This window comes from Juglans regia, chromosome 1 (genome assembly GCF_001411555.2).
Source record: "Juglans regia cultivar Chandler chromosome 1, Walnut 2.0, whole genome shotgun sequence".
Lineage (NCBI taxonomy): Eukaryota > Viridiplantae > Streptophyta > Magnoliopsida > Fagales > Juglandaceae > Juglans > Juglans regia.
In genome coordinates this window covers 8795322-8814731 of record NC_049901.1, presented here as the reverse complement: position 1 = coordinate 8814731, position 19410 = coordinate 8795322, and the positions used below count along the sequence as shown (strand labels likewise).

At 31.8% G+C, this 19410-nt stretch overlaps 1 protein-coding gene across 2 annotated transcripts; it reads left to right on the top strand.

The window, feature by feature from the left end:
- The first annotated feature begins 7932 nt into the window (after nucleotides 1-7932).
- LOC108998598 (phosphoglucomutase, chloroplastic) lies at nucleotides 7933-18909 on the top strand. 2 transcript variants are annotated; one of them, XR_004802044.1, is made up of 22 exons: nucleotides 7933-8326; nucleotides 8431-8496; nucleotides 8753-8797; nucleotides 8885-8977; nucleotides 9080-9132; nucleotides 11150-11201; nucleotides 11330-11398; nucleotides 11857-11925; nucleotides 13058-13180; nucleotides 13268-13320; nucleotides 14954-15032; nucleotides 15124-15188; nucleotides 15271-15338; nucleotides 15493-15611; nucleotides 15703-15777; nucleotides 15872-15987; nucleotides 17319-17460; nucleotides 17836-17917; nucleotides 18008-18054; nucleotides 18141-18168; nucleotides 18313-18418; nucleotides 18516-18879. XR_004802044.1 is itself a non-coding variant. In XM_035692603.1 (22 exons), exons 1-22 carry the CDS (start codon nucleotides 8075-8077, stop codon nucleotides 18581-18583), a joined length of 1920 nt encoding a protein of 639 aa, XP_035548496.1. In that variant the 5' UTR covers nucleotides 7935-8074; the 3' UTR covers nucleotides 18584-18909. The 2 variants fall into 2 exon arrangements, 1 of the variants encoding a protein (XP_035548496.1); XM_035692603.1 differs by having other exon boundaries at nucleotides 7935-8326; nucleotides 18141-18218; nucleotides 18516-18909.
- Nucleotides 18910-19410: the final 501 nt, after the last annotated feature.

Sequence of the window (19410 nt, the reverse complement as noted above, 5' to 3'; positions counted from 1 at the left end):
TGTCTTTTCCTTCTTCGGCTTTTAAGCCGAGAGAGAGAGAGAGAACGACAGGGGTGGTGGGGCCACCTGTTGTTGGATGTATGTGTTATGAGGTTTGCTGCGTGAGTTTAGGGAAGTGGCAGTGCTACGTGTCGACCTGCGTACAGTAGGTTTTTCCTGCTTTTTCTAGACTAAATTGATGGATAAGTTTACAAAAGTCCGTTCCATTTGCGCGACCACCGCTAAGGTACTACCCGCACGGGGGCTCCGTGTAACGGACCATCTCATGAACACTGTTCATGCTAGGGTCCGTTCACACGGAGCCCGTGCGCCCAGCATTTTTTGTGACACGTCAGTTACTTACTGACGTTTGCTCCAGTGATATGATGACCTTCTATCGCCCGGGCCCCCATTTCTCCCCCCTTCCTGTATTTGTACCTTTTCGGTCGAACTTTCCCGTCACAACTTCACTCCTCCATTAATTATAAATAGCTTTCCTCCGTGAATTTTGTTTGCGGTCTATATTGCTTTATTTCAGGAGAATGTTATATCTTAAAAAAAAAAAACAAACAATTATACAAAAGTAAAATTAACGTAATTTTATATAATTTGTCAAATTTATTTTATAATATAAATAATTTTATAATCTAATAAATTATATTAAATCATTTTAATTTTTAAAATTATTTTTATATAATTATTTTGTAGTTGAAATATTTCTCTTTATTTTATTCTCTTATTCATAAAGATAAATAAAATAAAAACACCGTGAACAAAAATTATATATTACTAAGACTAGTTAAGATAGTAAAAATATTTTATCTTATCTCATTTTATCTTATTTTATCATTATAATTTTTTAAAAATTTATACATAAATATAATAAATAATTCAATTTTTTTAATTCTCAAAATAATAATAATATTAAAAAATAATATTCTAACAATATTTTTTTAATTTTTAACTTTCATCTCAACTCACTATCCAAATAGCACCCAAAACTTAGGGGTGTCAATATGTGATCACATGATCAGTGAACTCAACATGAATATAATAAGAAATTAGCGGGTTTGAGTTTGATGTTAACGAGTTCAGATCAAAATGGGTAGACCCTTTAAGACACGATTTATTAAAGAGTCTACTCGCTTATCACGAAATCAACCTATTTGACTTGTTTAGATTTTATTTCAAAATAAAAATTTTATTATTGTTAAATTGTAATATTGATATTTTTAAGTATGCTTACATTTTTATTGTTGGGATTGTAATTTTAGACCTATACTTAGTATTTGTTATTGTATGATATGTAATATTGGTTTTATTATATGTTAAGAATTGAAAAATATTGATATATATTGTTTAAGATATTGTTGCTACTAATAAATATATATTTTAATTTTTATGTAAAATTATGTTAATCAAGTCAAATGATTTAAGCGTGTTAGTTTAACTTATTTATATGAAATGAGTTTAAATGGATTGTGTTGTGCTAATTTATTTCTAATTACTTATTAAACGAGTCAAAACGGGTGACACAACCCGTTATCTAAATGTGTTGAATTAGGATTTGAAAGTTTGACACGTTTAGTTTAAAAGGTCGAGGTCGGGTTGACCTATATAGTCAAATGTTCATGACTTGACATGACCCAAAAACACAATTTGCCACCCCTACTAAAACTTCTGGGGATGCTTAGAGAGTAAGATAAGATGAAAATTTTGTTAATAGTAGTAAAATATTTTTACAGGTTTTGAAAAATGAGAGAAAAAAAGTTCAATATAAAATATTATAAAGTTAAAATATGGTTAAAATATAATTTTTTAATATAGTTTTTATTTTATAATTTGAAAAAGTTGAATTATTTTTTATTTGAAAATATTTGTATTTAAATGATGTTTGGAAAGTATATGAGATGAGATGAGATAAAAACTACTTCCAAACATCCTTTCAAATGTCCAAGATTAAAATGCATCATCTAGGAAATGTTTCCATCTCATCTAACTTATTCTCATTTCATCTCAATATCTAAACGCTACAAATATAAATAATTTTCAATTTCAAAATTTTAACTTTTTCATCTAATCATTACTAATTTGTACGACTTTTCCAAATTTTTAAACAAAAAACAAAAAATAATTCAATTTTTTCAAATCTCAAAATAAAAATTATATTATAACAAATATTTAATTTTATAATATTTTTATTCAATTTTTTCTCTCTTATTTTTCAAAATCTCATAAAATATTTTAATTCAAATCATTTATAATTCATCTCATCTCAATTCAAATATCTTACTATAATTTATAAATCATTTCATCTCATCTTAACTCATGACTGTTCAAATCATATCTAAATATTTCCTTGCCTTTCGCCTTGTCGTTAATAGTTCCATTATCTGTGGTTCAAGGCTAGGATAGCTCAGCTACACAAGAAAGAGAATAGAAGTTGGATTGGATGAACATTATCATTTTAAAAAAATTGTTACGTACTCTTTGAGGATGCGAGAAACATATTTCTTTAATAAAAAGAAGTGTCAATTTTTTAAGAGTAATATTAGAGAGAAGTTATTATAGTAATGTATATTTTGTATTCATTGTATGATCACTTCTAGTTGATTGTTTCTAATACTCACTTTAGAAAATGTGTGGTCTAAATAATGTCACATCATGTGTACAAAATGAATGCTCTCAATAGTGACTTTTATCTATATTTATTCATTTTTTAAACTAGACTTTAAGAAAATATGTACTATTCACATATTTAATGAATATTGTGTTTTTATTAGGGGTGTCAAATTGTGTTAATGAGTTGTGTTCGTGTCGTGTCAAGACATATATATTTATACTATATGTGTCAATCATAACCCGACCCGTTAAGTTTATCGTGTTAAAATTTCAAACCCTAACATGACTCATTAAAATAACGGGTCGTATCGTGTCAATCCGTTTTGACTCATTTATGTAAATGAGTCAAAAAAATCAGAAATTAACCAGTTTGACCTAGTTCAATTTAGCATAATTTTATATAAATGTTAAAATCATAATATGTATAAAAAATATAAAATTAACTACAAATCCAAAATTTCAATCTAAACAATAAAAAAATAGAAATTAAAATCCCAACAATTTTATTTTTAGGTATAAGGATATAATTGTAACTTTAACTTTCTTAAATGGTCATAATGGATCAAAACGGATTGACTCATTATCAACCCGTTAAGCGATCATTTTTTAACGGATCAATTCGTTTTGACTCGAACCTGTTAAAAATAAACTCTAACTAATTTTTATCGTATCACATTTATATTAAATTAACAAATCGTATCACATATTCTCACTCTTAATTTTTAGATGATTTAGAGCAAGTTTCTTTAACTTAATTAGGTTGAAGGCAGAGTACAGGGTTGTTTTAGAAAATGACAAAAAATGTTTGATTACTTGTTTCTTAAAAGATATTCTCAGTGCGCATGGCCGGAAAGAGAAATCATGTGCGCATCAATCAATTTGGACGTGTATTCTGACTGCACGCCACAAGTATTCCACCTAAATTATGTAAATTATATTAGTCTCAATTTCTTAAAAGTCCCAATAAAATGTGCGCATGGCCGGAAAGAGGGGCACGTCTACTTAAAAGAATAATTCAAAAGATATGGACTATAGAGAGTAGGCACGATCTATTTTCTCAAACTCTTGATATAAATTGTAACTCTCAAGTATAAAAAATCTCTTTCTGAATTTTAAACTCTTTTATTATTAACAAATTTTTAAAAGACGATATTAATTTTAGCGTTGGAAACTCTCCGACTCCAAGGTCATCCTCTCCAATTACCTTCTACTTTATTTTCGCAGGCTCAATTCTAAATATTCGGGTTGCTGAAATCTGACACAAAGGTATATGAAACACGACATTATTAAATGGTATAAAAGAAAAGAATAATGATATATTTACAATTAATTGTACAACCTTTTATATAATCATATTTTAAAATGGGATTATTTATGTAAAGTGATGTTATTTTTATAAATTAATTTATAAAAATTCCCCCATTTAAAATATAATTGTGTAAAAAATTATAAAAAATATTACATGTCTATCATTTTCCAAAAGAAAATGGCTAATTATCACGACTTATTATTGATTCTCTCCTATATACAAATTTTCACTTTCTTTTTTATAAGATATATGATTCTCTTGATCATCTCATTTGAGATGGTAGTATATTTAGTTTAAACATGAGTATTTTAGTTATTATGTTTTTAAAGATATTATATATATTGACAACAAACAAATCAAAATACCTTATATCGTAAACTAAATGGATATGAAATTAATATAGTGAACCTGTTATGTAGATATATATGGATGAAAACAACTCCGAGATTAATAATTAAATGAAAGAAAAATGCATAGCATCAAATGACTAACGATATCGTTTAATTCCCTTTGAACTTTGTCATAGTTAGCAACGCCGCTTAATTGTTTTAGTGTAACATCTTATTGTGCATAAAAATTTGTCGTGAATGAGATCTCGCATTATCTATGAGAGAGAAGTTCAGGTCTAATAAAAATTTCAATTGTAACCTTTACTATTTATTGAAGTGTCTGTCCAATTGTAGTCGAGGTTTTTCTTGGATTAGTTACAAATAATATAAGGTGTTGTTTGAATAGTGTGTTAAAAAATTATAATAATTATGAGATGAAATAAGATTGAAACACTTATTATATCCAAACCGAGTTTAAAAGTTTGCATGAAAATAAGTATGAGACTTGAAGTGTACCACTTTTCATGAAATGAACGAAGTTACTAACCATAAGGTATATGAAAATAGTTAATGAAATCCAACATTATTTGAAAGGAAAACATCCAACATTAACTCCATATCATTTTTACTCAAATTGAAATTCGCCACTCGTGCTATTTCTTAGAATAAAATTTATACTCATCATCTTTATACCATGCATTTGTTTTTATTTTTTTAATTTATTTTTTATTTCATTAACAAGTATGTGGTGTAGGAATTATGAATAAAATAACTTAATTAGTTTAACATAAATAAAAAAAATCCAAACAAATGTGATGTGCAGTGTAAACAGTTGGATAGCAAATTAATTAAGTCATTTTTAAAAACTAATGATAATAAGAGGAGCACTAAAGATAAACATAGGATGATAGTTCTTCAAGAATCAAAACATTGATTATTAACATTAAGGTGCATGATTCGTTAGGTAATTTATTAAGCTACAAATATATGCGTCTAGCTATATATAGGGCTCGTGCTTTAGTACGTAGTTTGTTACAGCCGTACTATAAGAATGTTACGGAGTACTCTTATTTAAATTAATGGACAATCAATGTGGCAACTATAAGAGCCTAATTGGCTGATGTCATAAAAAAAATAATAATAAAAGAGCCTAATTGGTTGGTGGGATTGAAATCCTCCTAACTTCTTCAATCAATTGATCTAACGCTATATATTACATGAAGTATGAAAAATTATATATGAAAATCTTACATCACACACTTCTACATAATTAATATCTTATTTATTCTTTGTGTCATTCTATATTAATTATGGATGATAATATGTGAAAAATCCGTTAATTCAACATGAACATGACACGATAATAATATATTTAAATTTAATCTTAATGAGTTCGGGTCAAAACGGATTGATATGTTAAGACATGATTGTCTAACGGGTCGAGAACGGATCAATCCGTTTTGACCTGTTATAACTCGGTAAAAAAGTTAAAGTTATAATTATACCTTCATACCTAAAAATAAAATTGATGAGATTTTAATTTCGATATTTTTATTGTTTGAATTGTAATTTTAGACTTATAATTAGTTTTATATTTTTTTATAAAAATTGTGATTTTAACATTTGTATAAATTTATGATGAACTTAATAAAGTCAAATGGGTTAATTTCGGATCTGCTTAACCCATTTATATAAACAGATTGAAACGAGTTAGATTGTGTCGTGACACGATCCGTTATGTTAATAAATCGTATTAATGTTTGAGATGTTGATACGATAAATTTAATGGGTTGTGTTTGAATTGATCCATATAGTATAATATATATTTTTTTATATAATATGAACATGATCCGATAATATAATTTAATATTAATATTTAAATATATATATTTATTTAAATAGAATGATAAAAATAATAAATCGTATATTAATTAGAGAAAATTGTTTGATGCAAAGCTTCTTTACCGCATTTCTCTGTCTAGTACATATACGGCGTGGGTACTAAATAAGAAATAAATGGATGCCGGCACAGCTCTCAGCACAACATAAATATTCCTTTAATATTGTATAATGTATGACCCACGTCCCACGCTACGTACCTATTTATTTCTGCATCAGATCTACTCAAATTTTGGACGTTATGTTCCAGGAAAGGAGAATGATAGGCTTAATAATATCTTCTGTCACCTATTTATTATTATTATTATTATTTATTTAATAATTAAGAAAATAATTATTAATAAAATTATATATTTTTTATTTAACAAAAAAACTTTAAAAAATAATAATATAAAATTAAAAGCCTATCATTATCTTTTATAAAATGATGATCCGTGGTCTTGCTGATTTTTGCTGCTCGGTCGGTCTATTACACACGGACTCTCTGGGCCAAACCAATTCTAGCCCTTTGGGTCAACCCAAGAAGGCCCGAGTCTAAAGATTTTCCTCAGACCCAGGCCGTTGTATTATCCAGGCCTGCTTCTGTCCCATTAGATTTTAAATTTTTTATCTTTAACTTATTTTTATTGGTATTTAGAAAATCCAAATCTATTATAAACTTTTTTTTTTTTTTTTTTTTGCTCTTGCCAATCCTTTCCACCTTCAGCTGCGTGAGCGAGACATCTACGGCGTGAGCGAGACATCTACGGATGACAATTTAATTTAATATGAAAAATTCAAAAAATAAAAATAAATATAAAAACCTTGATTTTCTATAAAAGAAGGGTTTGCTACGGGTACTGATAAAAGGTACCGATAGTCTATGAACTGATAAGAATAAAAATTGTTGTTGTTGTTATTTATTTTTTTAAACATCTTTAAATATATATTTTTTTAAAAAGAAATATCAATTCATTAAAAAAAACACATCGTTCACTATTAACGTTTTTTTTTAAAAAAAAATAGTATTTGTCAATTTGGGAGGTCCAATTAATCGGTCTCCAGCATTTTCCACAAAAGAAATTCCCAATAAACAATGCATGGACGAATTGGAAAGTGAAAAGTAGGGGTGAAAAAAAAAATCGATGAACCAGTAAACAAGATTGGATCGAACTGGTGGGTTTGGTCCGGTATTGAGTTCGATTCGGTCCGGTACTAATTTTATTTTTCTTAAAACTAGTCAAAATCGGTCCGATTCTAATTTTTTTTTTTCTAACACTGACATAATTGGACATGACTAGTTCATATATATATTTTAATTTTTTATATTATATAAAATATTTTTTATATGATTTCTTATATATATAATTATATATAAAATAATTTATATTATATAATAAATTAATAATTAATATAATATTAGTTTTAAAATCATATATAAATAACTATATATATTATCACTATAATCTATTATGTTAATAGTTATATTAATATTATATCATTATATATTATAATATATCACTGTATTATATATTATAATATATTATAATATTATCATTAATATTATAATATATTAAATTATATATACTATATAATATATTAGAAAAATCAGATCAAATTGAAGCAGAACCGGTAAAATAAAAAATATCAATTTAAGAATGTGTTCGGTGCAATATCAATTCTTTAAATTTTAAAATCGATAAATACCGATTTACTTCTAAAATATGTGTAAAAACGGACGGTTACAACCCGGAGTGGGAAAAGCAAGTTCACACGATAACGTAAGCAGTAGAGATAAGTATGTAACTGTGTTCTTCCAAAGGTACAACATGTGGCAGCCATGGATTCCCTCTTAAATATAACTCCGACTACTCTACTAGTGTCAGCAACATTGCTCAACATCTTCTTCCCGATGCTTCTCTAAAAACTCTCCAAGAAAAAGAGAATTACTTCATCAATGGCTCTCTCTGTGAGATTAAACCTGCTCTCCTCATCTATCTCAAGATCCACCGCATCGTCGTCATCATCATTGCCATCAAATGCCGTCATTATTGTCTCATCTACGATCCCATCTGTCTCTTTTTTCTCCTCCAAACCTTCTCTTCTCGCTTCTCCCAAACTCCCCCTGAGAGCCTCACGCTTTTCCTCCATCAAGGCCTCTCTATCATCTTCTTCTTCCGCAGCCATTGCTGAGCCTGAAGGCATCAAGGTTTCTCTATCTCTCGCTACACACACATACACACACTTCTATGTATAATTTCTCTCTTTGCTGAGCCTGAAGGCATCGAGGTTTGTCTATCCCTCGGTTTTCAGATTAATTCGATTCCTACGAAGCCGATCGAAGGCCAGAAGACTGGAACGAGCGGACTCCGCAAGAAGGTTGTTCTTTCTCTTGGTGTTTAGTCATGCTATTTCTGGTTGATTTTCTAGTGCTTTTCTGTTTGTTTGGTAAGAGAATAGAGGAAGGGGAAAAATAAGTATGGTTCGTGATCTTTTCTTGATTATTTGTAAAATATGAAGTATTTAATTCAAGTAAATGTAATTTTCATTGCTTTTATATACTTGCGAATTTCTTGGCAATCAAGCAGAGCATAATTGGTGTTATGTTTATTTTGTTTGAATATATGTTTTGTAGGCGAAAGTTTTTATGCAAGAAAATTACCTTGCCAATTGGATCCAGGTTTTAACACACCTTCGAAATAGCGAATTATTTTATTGATGTTTAGTGTATTATTGTTTCAATTTGGATCAGAATTTGTGTCTATAGGCATTGTTCAATTCATTGCCACCAGAGGATTACAAGAATGGGCTATTGGTGTTAGGAGGTGATGGGCGCTATTTTAATCGAGAAGCTGCACAGGTCAGTTTTATCTTTATTTGCGCAATGCACCATGTTAAATTGATGATATTTTCTTTGAGTTTCATTCTGTACTTTTACAGCTAATTAGCGTTTACATTGCAGATAATTATCAAAATTGCTGCAGGAAATGGTGTTGGAAAAGTTTTGGTCGGCAAGTAAGTTTCTTAATTGGCTGCAATTACAGAGTGATGCGTAAGATGCCTACCTGTCCTTAGTGTTCGAATTACTTTATCTGTTCCACCTTTTGTCCTTCCTCCACCTGGGTGGACAAAAGAATGGTTGTGATTGCATATTGAGACATAGTTGCCTATTCATGCCCTTCTCAGACCTAAAATGGATAATTACAGATCATTCCACCATTAGTTATGTGCAGAATGGGCAGTAGAACTAAGTGTTGTCTTGTTACCATTGAAGTGTCTCGCTTGGCTTAATTGTAAGCTTTACCATATGAATATAAGTTCTTGGGAACCCTCTCCTTGCAAGCTGGTTCTCAAGGGTGAGTTCTACTCAATGGTTTCTATCATTTGGTATTAACAGAGCCAACCACCATGTTGAATAGGGGTAGAATACGGGTTTCCAAGTATGGGATCAATTAAGTTACAGTTTTGAAGGGGGAGACCTAGAGGCTAGATTAAAATGTTAATACCATGTATAAGCATAGTGCTAAGTCATTGAATGCTAATATGTGAGTGGAGCTGCCAAAAAGAGATTGGACTACCATTGGGTTATGAGTAATGCTACGGCTCCCGAAATTTTGTCCCGAACGGTATATTTCACTTTTCTATTTTTCTTTTCTTTTTTTTTTCATGTATTTTTTTAATCATCATAAACATTTTTTAAAAAAATAAAAAATTCACAACATCATTAAAAAACACTTCCTTAATCACTAAGAAAAAAGAAAAAAAGAAAAAAGTCATTCGGGACACTTCTTCGGGACCCAAATTCGGGTCCCAAAGTATTTCTGTTGGTTATTGTTGATAGAGTGAACCCCTATATACTTTGGTTGTGAAGCATGTTGGTATTTTCCAATCCAAGCTCTAACAAGGCTCAAGTGCAAGCTTAACCCTGTGCATATAAGCTATGCCATGTTATTTATCGATCTATCTTAATTTATACTGCTTTTTGTGGATCATCTTTTAACATGTGCACTTGCAAATCCAGATATAGCTGAACATAAGCCTTCAAAACAGAAAAAATTGTTTCATCAGGGTTCCCTCTCTTCATTTTAGAGACTGGATGTGTCGATAATTTATTTGTTGGAAAAACTCTACTTAGAGATACTTTATGGTTACAAACAAACTGAAAGTCAACGCCCAAATCTGGAGGCAGTTATTATAATTCTATATTTATGTGTAAACTATTTCATTCTACACATTCTGTGATGTTTTGATTATAATATCAACATATCGAAGTACGATACTCCAGAATTTATCTAAGATTTCCCCTTGAAACTTAAAATTCAATGAGCCAAATTTATTTCTCCTCCCATTGAAAGAAACAAGTTTTTTTTTGGCTTAATTGTGAGATTATATGTAATAGTTTGTTCATTCTCTGATAACTGCAGCTTCTTGGACTCCAGTAATTTAAATGATGTAGAACTCTTATGTACTTGGATAATTACAGCTTCTGCGATTCCAATAATTTTGAATGATGGGGCATCTGCGCATTCCCTTAGAATTTCTTTGTTTTTCCAATGTCCTACCTTTAAACATCTGTTAAGAGATTCTTGTGTGCCATTTTGATATTATAGAACATCTTTTTCAACTAATTGATCTGATGGCTAAATGCATTGAGAGTCGTTCCATAATCACTTTTCTGTTCAGATCTAACCGAACCGCATTTAACTGCCAATATTCCAAGGCCGAATTCTGAAAGTCAATTGCTTCATTGAGTGTGGCTTAGGCTGAACCATAACATTAACCTGACCATAACCTTTAAGCTCCAATAAAAAAAAGCAATAAACTGAAAGCCTATTTGCTTTATACATTGATTTTCAAAGTGCCTCTCATACCTTTGGGATGGTGAACTAGAAAGGAAGGTAGCCTTGTAGGGGTGAGTTACACCACACATATATAATGCTATTGATGTCATGATGTTGCAAAGCCATTTTCCTGCAATTTCCCACGTATAATACCCCTTTCCTAGCAATAAACATGTGTTGTACCTTTGCAGGGAAGGTATTCTGTCAACACCAGCTGTTTCTGCCGTAATTCGCAACAGAAAGGCATGCTCATGTTACTTTTAATTATATGCTTCAGCATCTTGACATAGCATATCTAAATTTTGGTTCATTTACCTTTGGCTTTGTATCCTCCCTCCCAATTCTTTGGAACTCAACAACTATTTTCACAGGCCAATGGTGGATTTATAATGAGCGCAAGTCATAATCCTGGTGGTCCTGAATATGATTGGGGTATAAAGGTGAACTTCAATCTCACATGTCCAGTATCTAAAATACTCTTTAAGAGTTTTTCATGCCTGAATTTTTGAATGATTTCAAATATTGGTTTCTCTGAATTCCCTTCAAATTGAGGTTTACACTTTTCCCTAGATGTTAGTGAATCTTTTTTAGAAAACATTTTGGGTGTGTTTGGTTAGCGTAATGGGATTTCTCTCTCTCTCTCTCTCTCTCTCCTTTTTTATTTTTTTTCATTGATAACACATGATATGCCGATTGATATCAGATTAAAATTCCAAAAGTACTGGAAGCCCACATTTTTTTTCCTATAACAATCAACCTACTTATTTTTTAAAACCTGCAAAAAAAAAAAAAAAAAAAAAACATTGCTCCAGCCACCAGTAAAAAAAAAAAAACATTCCCTGCAATAACATCCTCTAATGTATTCCAACTCAAAATGACATTGCTGTTGGTTTCCCAGTTCAATTACAACAGTGGCCAGCCTGCACCTGAATCCATCACTGACAAGATTTATGGAAACACTCTCTCTGTAAGTATTATTTATTTATTTTCCTCTTCATTTTGGTTCCTATTTTTACTTCCATTTCTCTTTATAAGGTTAATTAGTTACTGCTGTCACTTCTTGTTTTGAGGTGATTTTTTTTTCTCTCTGATCCTTAGATAGATGCAGTACAAAAAAAAAAAAAACAATATGAAAGCTAAGCGGTGAGACCAAGTACATAAGAAGAATGGTTTCAAAAAAAGTACATAAGAAGAATACAGAGGGACCACCTAGACAAAGGAGAGCAAACAAATAAAATAATTAAAAATGTAAAGAATCTATATGGTCCATGCAAGGGCGAGAAAAACCTGCAGACTTAGTTATCTGTGCAGATGAGACTGGGATAAGAAATCCTTGAGCTCTAAAGTAGCCCTTCCCAGTTCCTTCCCAATTGAAAGTTTGGTGAAGTGCAAAGGAGCGGCCTTCCAATCTATATGTAAGATTGCATCTCTAAATGAAACAACCATGTGGCCAGAGTGTCACAAAACCGAACTAGGTAGAACTTAGGACTTCTCAAAGGAGAAATATATGAAATATCGAAGCTCCAAACAGCGGATAAGTCTAATTAAAGCTGATTGAGGTACTCTCCCTATTGTTTGATATCTATAGTTAATCCGTCCTCGATGATAACAAATCCAATACATTTTTCAATGTTGTTATTTCTCCTTGATAAAAACATTGAAACGTATTAGATTTTTTTATTATGAAAGATGGACTATTGCTTTTTTTTGGGGGGGGGGGGGTCATGCCATATTTATTTCTTACTACATCAGTCTTGGTTCTTCCTCCTTTCTTAAATCATTTCTCCAAATTGTTTTGCTGATAACCTTGCTGTGTCTGTTATTTCAGATACTTTAGTAGGTCATTATTTAATCTTCTTGTTCCTTGAAAAATGATTGAGCTTTTGATTTCTTGAGAGAGAAAGCACACAAAAAATTAGGTGCAAATGTTACTGGTCTGAAACTTGATTTTTTTCAATTACCACATTTGCTTTTAAGCAGTACAAGTGTTTTCCACTTAACATTTATGTTGCTGCCCTTTTTAGCTTCTTTTTTTTTTTTTTTTTTTTTTTTTTCCGTTTATATTGTTAGTTTGTGACAATAGTGTAAGTTCAATGCAGATTAATGAAATAAAGGTGGCAGACATTCCTGATGTAGACCTATCTCGTCTTGGAGTTACTAAGTATGGGAACTTCAGTGTTGAAGTGGTAGACCCAGTTTCTGACTATTTGGAGCTACTGGAGGTAGGCAAAAAAGATTTGCACCTTTAGATTCTTGAGATGAAAATTCGTACAGGGTCAGATTTAGTAATTGTCTGGGCTCTTCTGCAGATTGTATTTGACTTCCAGCTTATCAAAAGTCTTCTGTCACGATCAAATTTCAGGTATGATGCCCTCTATCTAACAGGGCCAGATAGTCTGTTGGTTATATTCAGAGGTTTGTAACTTGTTACTCCTCACTTTGCTCTTTTCTATATGCAATTTGTTGCATGAATCCTGTTTTCTTAGACTGATTGATGGGTTCCATGCATATTTATGGTTAGATTTGGTCATGGTATCTCTTATTGCTTCCTTAACCCAAGACTTAAGGCTATCCATTTGACCAACCAGTAATAGAGGCAGACAGTGGAGCTACTGTGAAGACTTGAAATTAAGTGTGGGGGATGGCCTTTAAGAAAATTTTGTAACTGAGCTTTTCACATCTTCACGCCTGTTATTCTCCCATTCCTTTTTGATTGTCATCTTTTAAATTCTGTTCAATCCTTTTGCTTCTTTTGACACCTATAGATAGTGCTAGTTTGTTAGCGTTACAAACCAGTAATCTGTAATTCAACCCTGGTGTCAACCTATAAAAAAAAAAATGCTTGTTTTGAAATTCTATGGAGCTTAATTTTTTTGGTTCAAGTCTCATTAATTTCATGGCATCTTAATCCATTTTATGGGCAGTAGTCATCCCCAATGTATCTATCAAGTAAATTAGGCCTGGTTTGGATAGAGAGATGCTTCTATCTCATCTCAATATGCAAACACCAGAAACATAAACACTTTTCTATTTCAAATCTTCAATTTTTTCATCTACTCATTACCTAATTACTACAACTTTCCCAAACTTCCAAACAAAACACAAAAAACAATTCAAGTTTTTAAATCCCAAAACAAAAATAATATTAAAAAATAATATTCTAACAATATCTTAACTTTATAATATTTTTATTCAATTTTTTTTTTCTCCTTTCCCAAAACCCCATAAAACATTTTAACTCAAACTATTTCTAATTCATCTCATCTCAACTCAAATATCTCACTACTATTCACAAACCATCTCAACTCACTATCCAAACCTGGCCTAGTGGTCCTTAACTTTCTGACTTGTGGTTTACAACTCTTTAAAGTATCTGATCGATATACTTTGAACTAAACTTATGAGCTACATTCTTAGAGATAATGCATATCTGTCTTTTATTTCAATGCAAAGATTTCCAGTGCTTCTAAACCAGAGGGTTTTTTTTTTTTTTTTTTATCTTTGAAAATTTGCTTAAAGATTGTGCCTTTTAGTCATAGGGGAGTTAGCTTCATAGTAAAATCTTGGAATGCTAAACTTTTGCTTTCTTTGTAATATTAGCATTTCTAGTATATACCTTATTGAATTTCAATTTCATTATCCAAATAGATGTTTACTTCAATCTCATGGAGTTCACAATTATATACTATCCTTAACCTGCTGGCACCCAAACCCCCGGGGTTTTCTTTATATTTCTCCATTAAAATATTCCATACTATTACCTATTGGTAATGATCAGATGGTTTAGCCAGGTAGCTAGGTCTACAAATTGGTGTATCTACATTTTTTAGGCCTTCCATTCTTTCTTTGTAGATCTCCCCATTCTGTCTAGGGTTATTTGCTTCTATTTTCTTATTTATTTGTAGGAAATCACTAAATCTTTACATTGTGGTCATTTGTTGGATTTCTAGGCGTTCATGATTTTGAACTATTGGATATTGGATGTGGCTTTATAGGTTTATATTTGATGCCATGCACGCCGTTACTGGTGCTTATGCAAAACCCATCTTTGTGGACAAGCTAGGGGCCAGTCTGGTATGTTGTGCACATGAAATATCCTGAAAGAAATTATAATCTTAGCTATTATTGGAGCTCCTGACATTTAGATGTTAGGTATGTCATGTAGGATTCAATTTTGAATGGAGTGCCTCTGGAGGATTTTGGGCATGGTCATCCCGATCCCAATCTTACGTAAGAGTTAGATACTTGTTTGGCTGTAGCTGATTGTCATTATCCTTGAGAATTACCAATTTTGACTTCTCTTGTTAAACAGATATGCAAAGGAGTTGGTCGACATTATGTATGGTGAAAATGGACCTGATTTTGGAGCTGCAAGTGATGGTACTTTAGATGATTATAAGAGGCATAAATTTGTGTTTAATGTCTATAGAATTCTAAAATGTCAGCATTTTCTTGTGCACATGCACACACGTATTATATATTATAATTAGTATTCTTTTTGTGTTGACTGATGTTGTACTTTTGCCTTTAATAGGTGATGGTGATAGAAATATGATTCTAGGTCAAGGATTTTTTGTTACTCCTTCTGACTCCGTTGCAATTATTGCTGCCAATGCACAAGAAGCGATTCCATATTTCCGTAGTGGCCCTAAGGTAAAAAAGTGTTTTATCTTTTATTTCCTGGATTTCTTAATAGCTTAGTTTTAGAAAAAGAAATAAATGACATGTATTTCAAATTTAATAGGGTCTAGCCAGATCTATGCCAACGAGTGGTGCTCTTGATCGTGTTGCTGAAAAATTGAACCTTCCATTCTTTGAGGTTTTTGCTCTCCTTGGACTATATTATTACTTGGAGAATGGCTTATATCTAGACATAGTTATCCACTGACAAACTATTAATCTTTTTGTTTCAGGTCCCCACTGGTTGGAAGTTCTTTGGAAATCTTATGGACGCTGGGAAGTTGTCCATTTGTGGGGAAGAGAGTTTCGGAACAGGTTCTGATCACATTCGTGAGAAGGATGGCATATGGTAATTGAGTACATTTACACTGGGGTAATTGTTGTGCTACATATTGTCTTCCTTTTCCAGGACTTCCCATCTATTTAAAACTGTTTTTGCTGTAGGAAAAAGGCTAATATTTCCTGCAGGACATCACCTAGTTGAATCTATATAATAATGTATTCTCACTCCCTTAGCACATGCTTCATTTGGCCTCCCACTTTTCAATTTAGTGGGTACATGCTGAATAAAAAGAAATCACTTGTCCTGCTAGATGATTTTTGTTCCATGGAGCTGTTAACCATAAAATCATCCGCAACTCCCCCTGCTTCCTAGCCTCAATTTTGTTACTACATGGTGTGGCATGCCATTTTGCCATTATTAAGTGATTTCTAAGTGAAAAAAATCTTAATTTTTTGTTATCCACATTCTTTGAACATATCCATGTTTAAATTGCTCAACCTTTTCTCCCATAGAGCTTGACTAGCTGTATTAACTAGAATCACAAGCCTTTTTCAAGGGCTTGTATGCTGAATAGGGTTGGCAAACGAGCTTGAGCCAAGCCCAGTATCTGACGGTTGAACTTGGATATGTTTAAAAATTTATTCTTCAACCTCAGCTCAAGCTAGCCTTGGGCCACTATCTCTGTTCAAATTCAGGATGGCTTCTGCTCTGTGATCTCAAAACCTGCTTGATTTGTCTCAGTTAATCTGTTTAAAGATTAACTATAACACAAACTCTTACATTGTTAGTAAATGTTAAGACGAGCTGATGCATTGTTGTTCCAATTTTCAGGTTGTACAATTGACTGAAAACTCTTTTAAGTTGGATTCAAAATGTGAAAACTATCACACAAAATTCGCTGAACCTTCTGTTCACAAGCTTAACTGAGCCAAGCATGGTCCTCTTGGCCTTGGTGTGTTTATCTAACGAGTATCAAATGGGGCTTGAACTTGATTACTTTTTTTTATAAGTATTAAGATTTCATTAAATGGCGCACTACAAGTATTAAGGCAAGTATACAAGAAATGCATGATAACAACTGTGGCCTTTGTCAAGGCCTTTTTTTCCTTTTATGTTAATTACCATAGTTTTGTTTATCGACGAGATTATAACAAATCAAGATCTAACAAATCAGGTATATGACTTTAGTTACAATACCATCAAAGTTTTCCCCATACTGTACCTTTTCGATTTTTGTGATGCTAATAAAAAACCTGACTTTTCAATTAGTGGCTAGCACAAGTTTTTATAGTTTATGAAGCGTATACAAGCATTGAAAGATGACTATTTCTATCCTGTCTCTATTACCTAAACCATCAGTTCCTCTGTGAAGTGACTTCAATATCTCCATGTAACAGGGCTGTCTTAGCTTGGATTTCAATTATTGCATACCGAAACAAAGACAAGAAACTGGGCGAGAAATTGGTTTCTGTAGCTGATGTTGTGAAGGAACATTGGGCAATTTATGGACGGAATTTCTTTTCTAGATATGACTATGAAGTAAGTCATACCATGTTCGGAATGAAACTTGCACAATGTTTCTGTCTTTACTCCAATTTGAGTTTTTTATTTTCAATCTCCTCACCAGATTAAGGCCTTGTTTGTTTTCCAAAAACATCTCATCTCATCTCATCTCACCTCATCATTACAACTTTCCCAAATCCCCACACAAAAATAAAATAAACAATTCAACTTTTTCAAATCCCAAAACAACAATAATATTAAAAAATATATTCTAACAATATTTTATTCAACTTTTTAACTTTAATCTCAACTCATCTCATCTCATCTCATCTCATCTCTGAAAACAATCGAGCCCTAAGTTGTATTGTCTCATGGAGGTGCATTCTTTAATTTATTTGACTTCTTTTTCAGGAATGTGAATCTGAAGGTGCCAACAAGATGATAGAGTATCTTAGAGATTTAGTGTCCAAGAGCAAGCCTGGTGAAAAATACGGTAAGTTTGTATCTTAATTTAATTTTATTTTTTAATGCCATCAGAGGACCTTTCGCTTGGAATATTTGGATGCTGACAATCCTGTTACAGGAAGTTATGCCCTCCAATTTGCGGACGATTTTAAGTACACAGACCCTGTAAGTTTCAACAGAATATATCATTATTATCCTAATTTACTTTTCTTGCTCAAGATGTTTAACTCGTGTTTCATTTTGTTGCCCAGGTTGATGGGAGCGTCGTGTCAAAGCAAGGTGTTCGGTTTGTTTTCACAGATGGATCGAGGATTATATATAGATTATCAGTATGTGCCAAACTCACACACACACTCTGTCATAATTTTGCGGATACATCTTTTAAGTGGAATGCTTTTTTTTTTTTTTTTTAAATATCAACAGGGAACTGGTTCAGCAGGTGCCACTGTTAGAGTTTACATTGAGCAGTTTGAACCAGATGTATCGAAACATGATGTGGATGCCCAAACGGCTCTAAAACCATTGATAGGTTAGACCATTTCCATTGTCAATTTCTTTAAACTGAATTTTACAATCTGTTTCATTATTATTATTATTATTATTATTATTATTTTGTTGTGATTTAGATCTAGCGCTATCTATATCGAAGTTGAAGGACTTTACAGGAAGGGAGAAACCTACTGTCATCACATAAAGCACAATCCGACGATAGTTCTCATGTATCCAGTTTTATTTTAAGTTATGCCCACTGGCAGGTTGACCAGTCCCTTTCTCGAGTTGTCATACACAATAATAATATTCCTCCCATTCAGTTTTGGCTTGTGCAGTAGGTAACCTGTAATAATCGATCAATAAGGCCACTCCATTACCATGTAAATTTCTGAAATGTATGTGCCATGTAAAATCATGTGTCAAAACGGAATATGTTTGACGTAATAGTTATGGTAATAATACCTTTGGCATTTCTGGTTCATACAAATGCCAACACTACCCAGTAACTCCAAGTACTGGTTAGAATCTCTTGAATGAGCTGAATTTTCTACCTTCTTTAAATATCCAAGGTATAAGAAGACGACCTATGTATATATAACAAATATCATTACATCGTCAGGCTGTGAATAACTTGATTATCTGCCAGGTTAATTCATCGATCGGTTGATTGTTCATCTACTGAAGCCCTGGTGTTTGTAGAACTCAGTGGCTATACCTGGATTCTCGACTTGTACAGTAGTCCCACTAATATTCTATGTTCTAAACATGATTAGAATTCTTTTTTATAGTTCCATTTCATAGGTTATAATACAAATAATCTAATATTGATAAATAACTTCACTTCTCTATTACTGGCCCGCACCACCCTTTGTGATGTTTGGATCGAGCCTAAGAGAATCTTAGAATAGTAGTGAGTTTGGATGTATGAACTAAGCTTAAATATATTGAACTTTTTCAGAGAAGTTAAAAAAGTGGTGTGTCTTATCAAATCAATTGAGATGAAATAAGTTGTGTTTGGGATGAGGGTAT

Coding starts and splice junctions, on each gene's coding strand:
- LOC108998598 (XM_035692603.1), top strand. CDS start 8,075: ATGGCTCTCTCTGTGAGATTAAACCTGCTCTCCTCATCTATCTCAAGA. Junction 13,181..13,267: donor ACTATTTGGAGCTACTGGAG/GTAGGCAAAAAA, acceptor GCTCTTCTGCAG/ATTGTATTTGACTTCCAGCT. Junction 18,419..18,515: donor GGCTCTAAAACCATTGATAG/GTTAGACCATTT, acceptor GTTGTGATTTAG/ATCTAGCGCTATCTATATCG.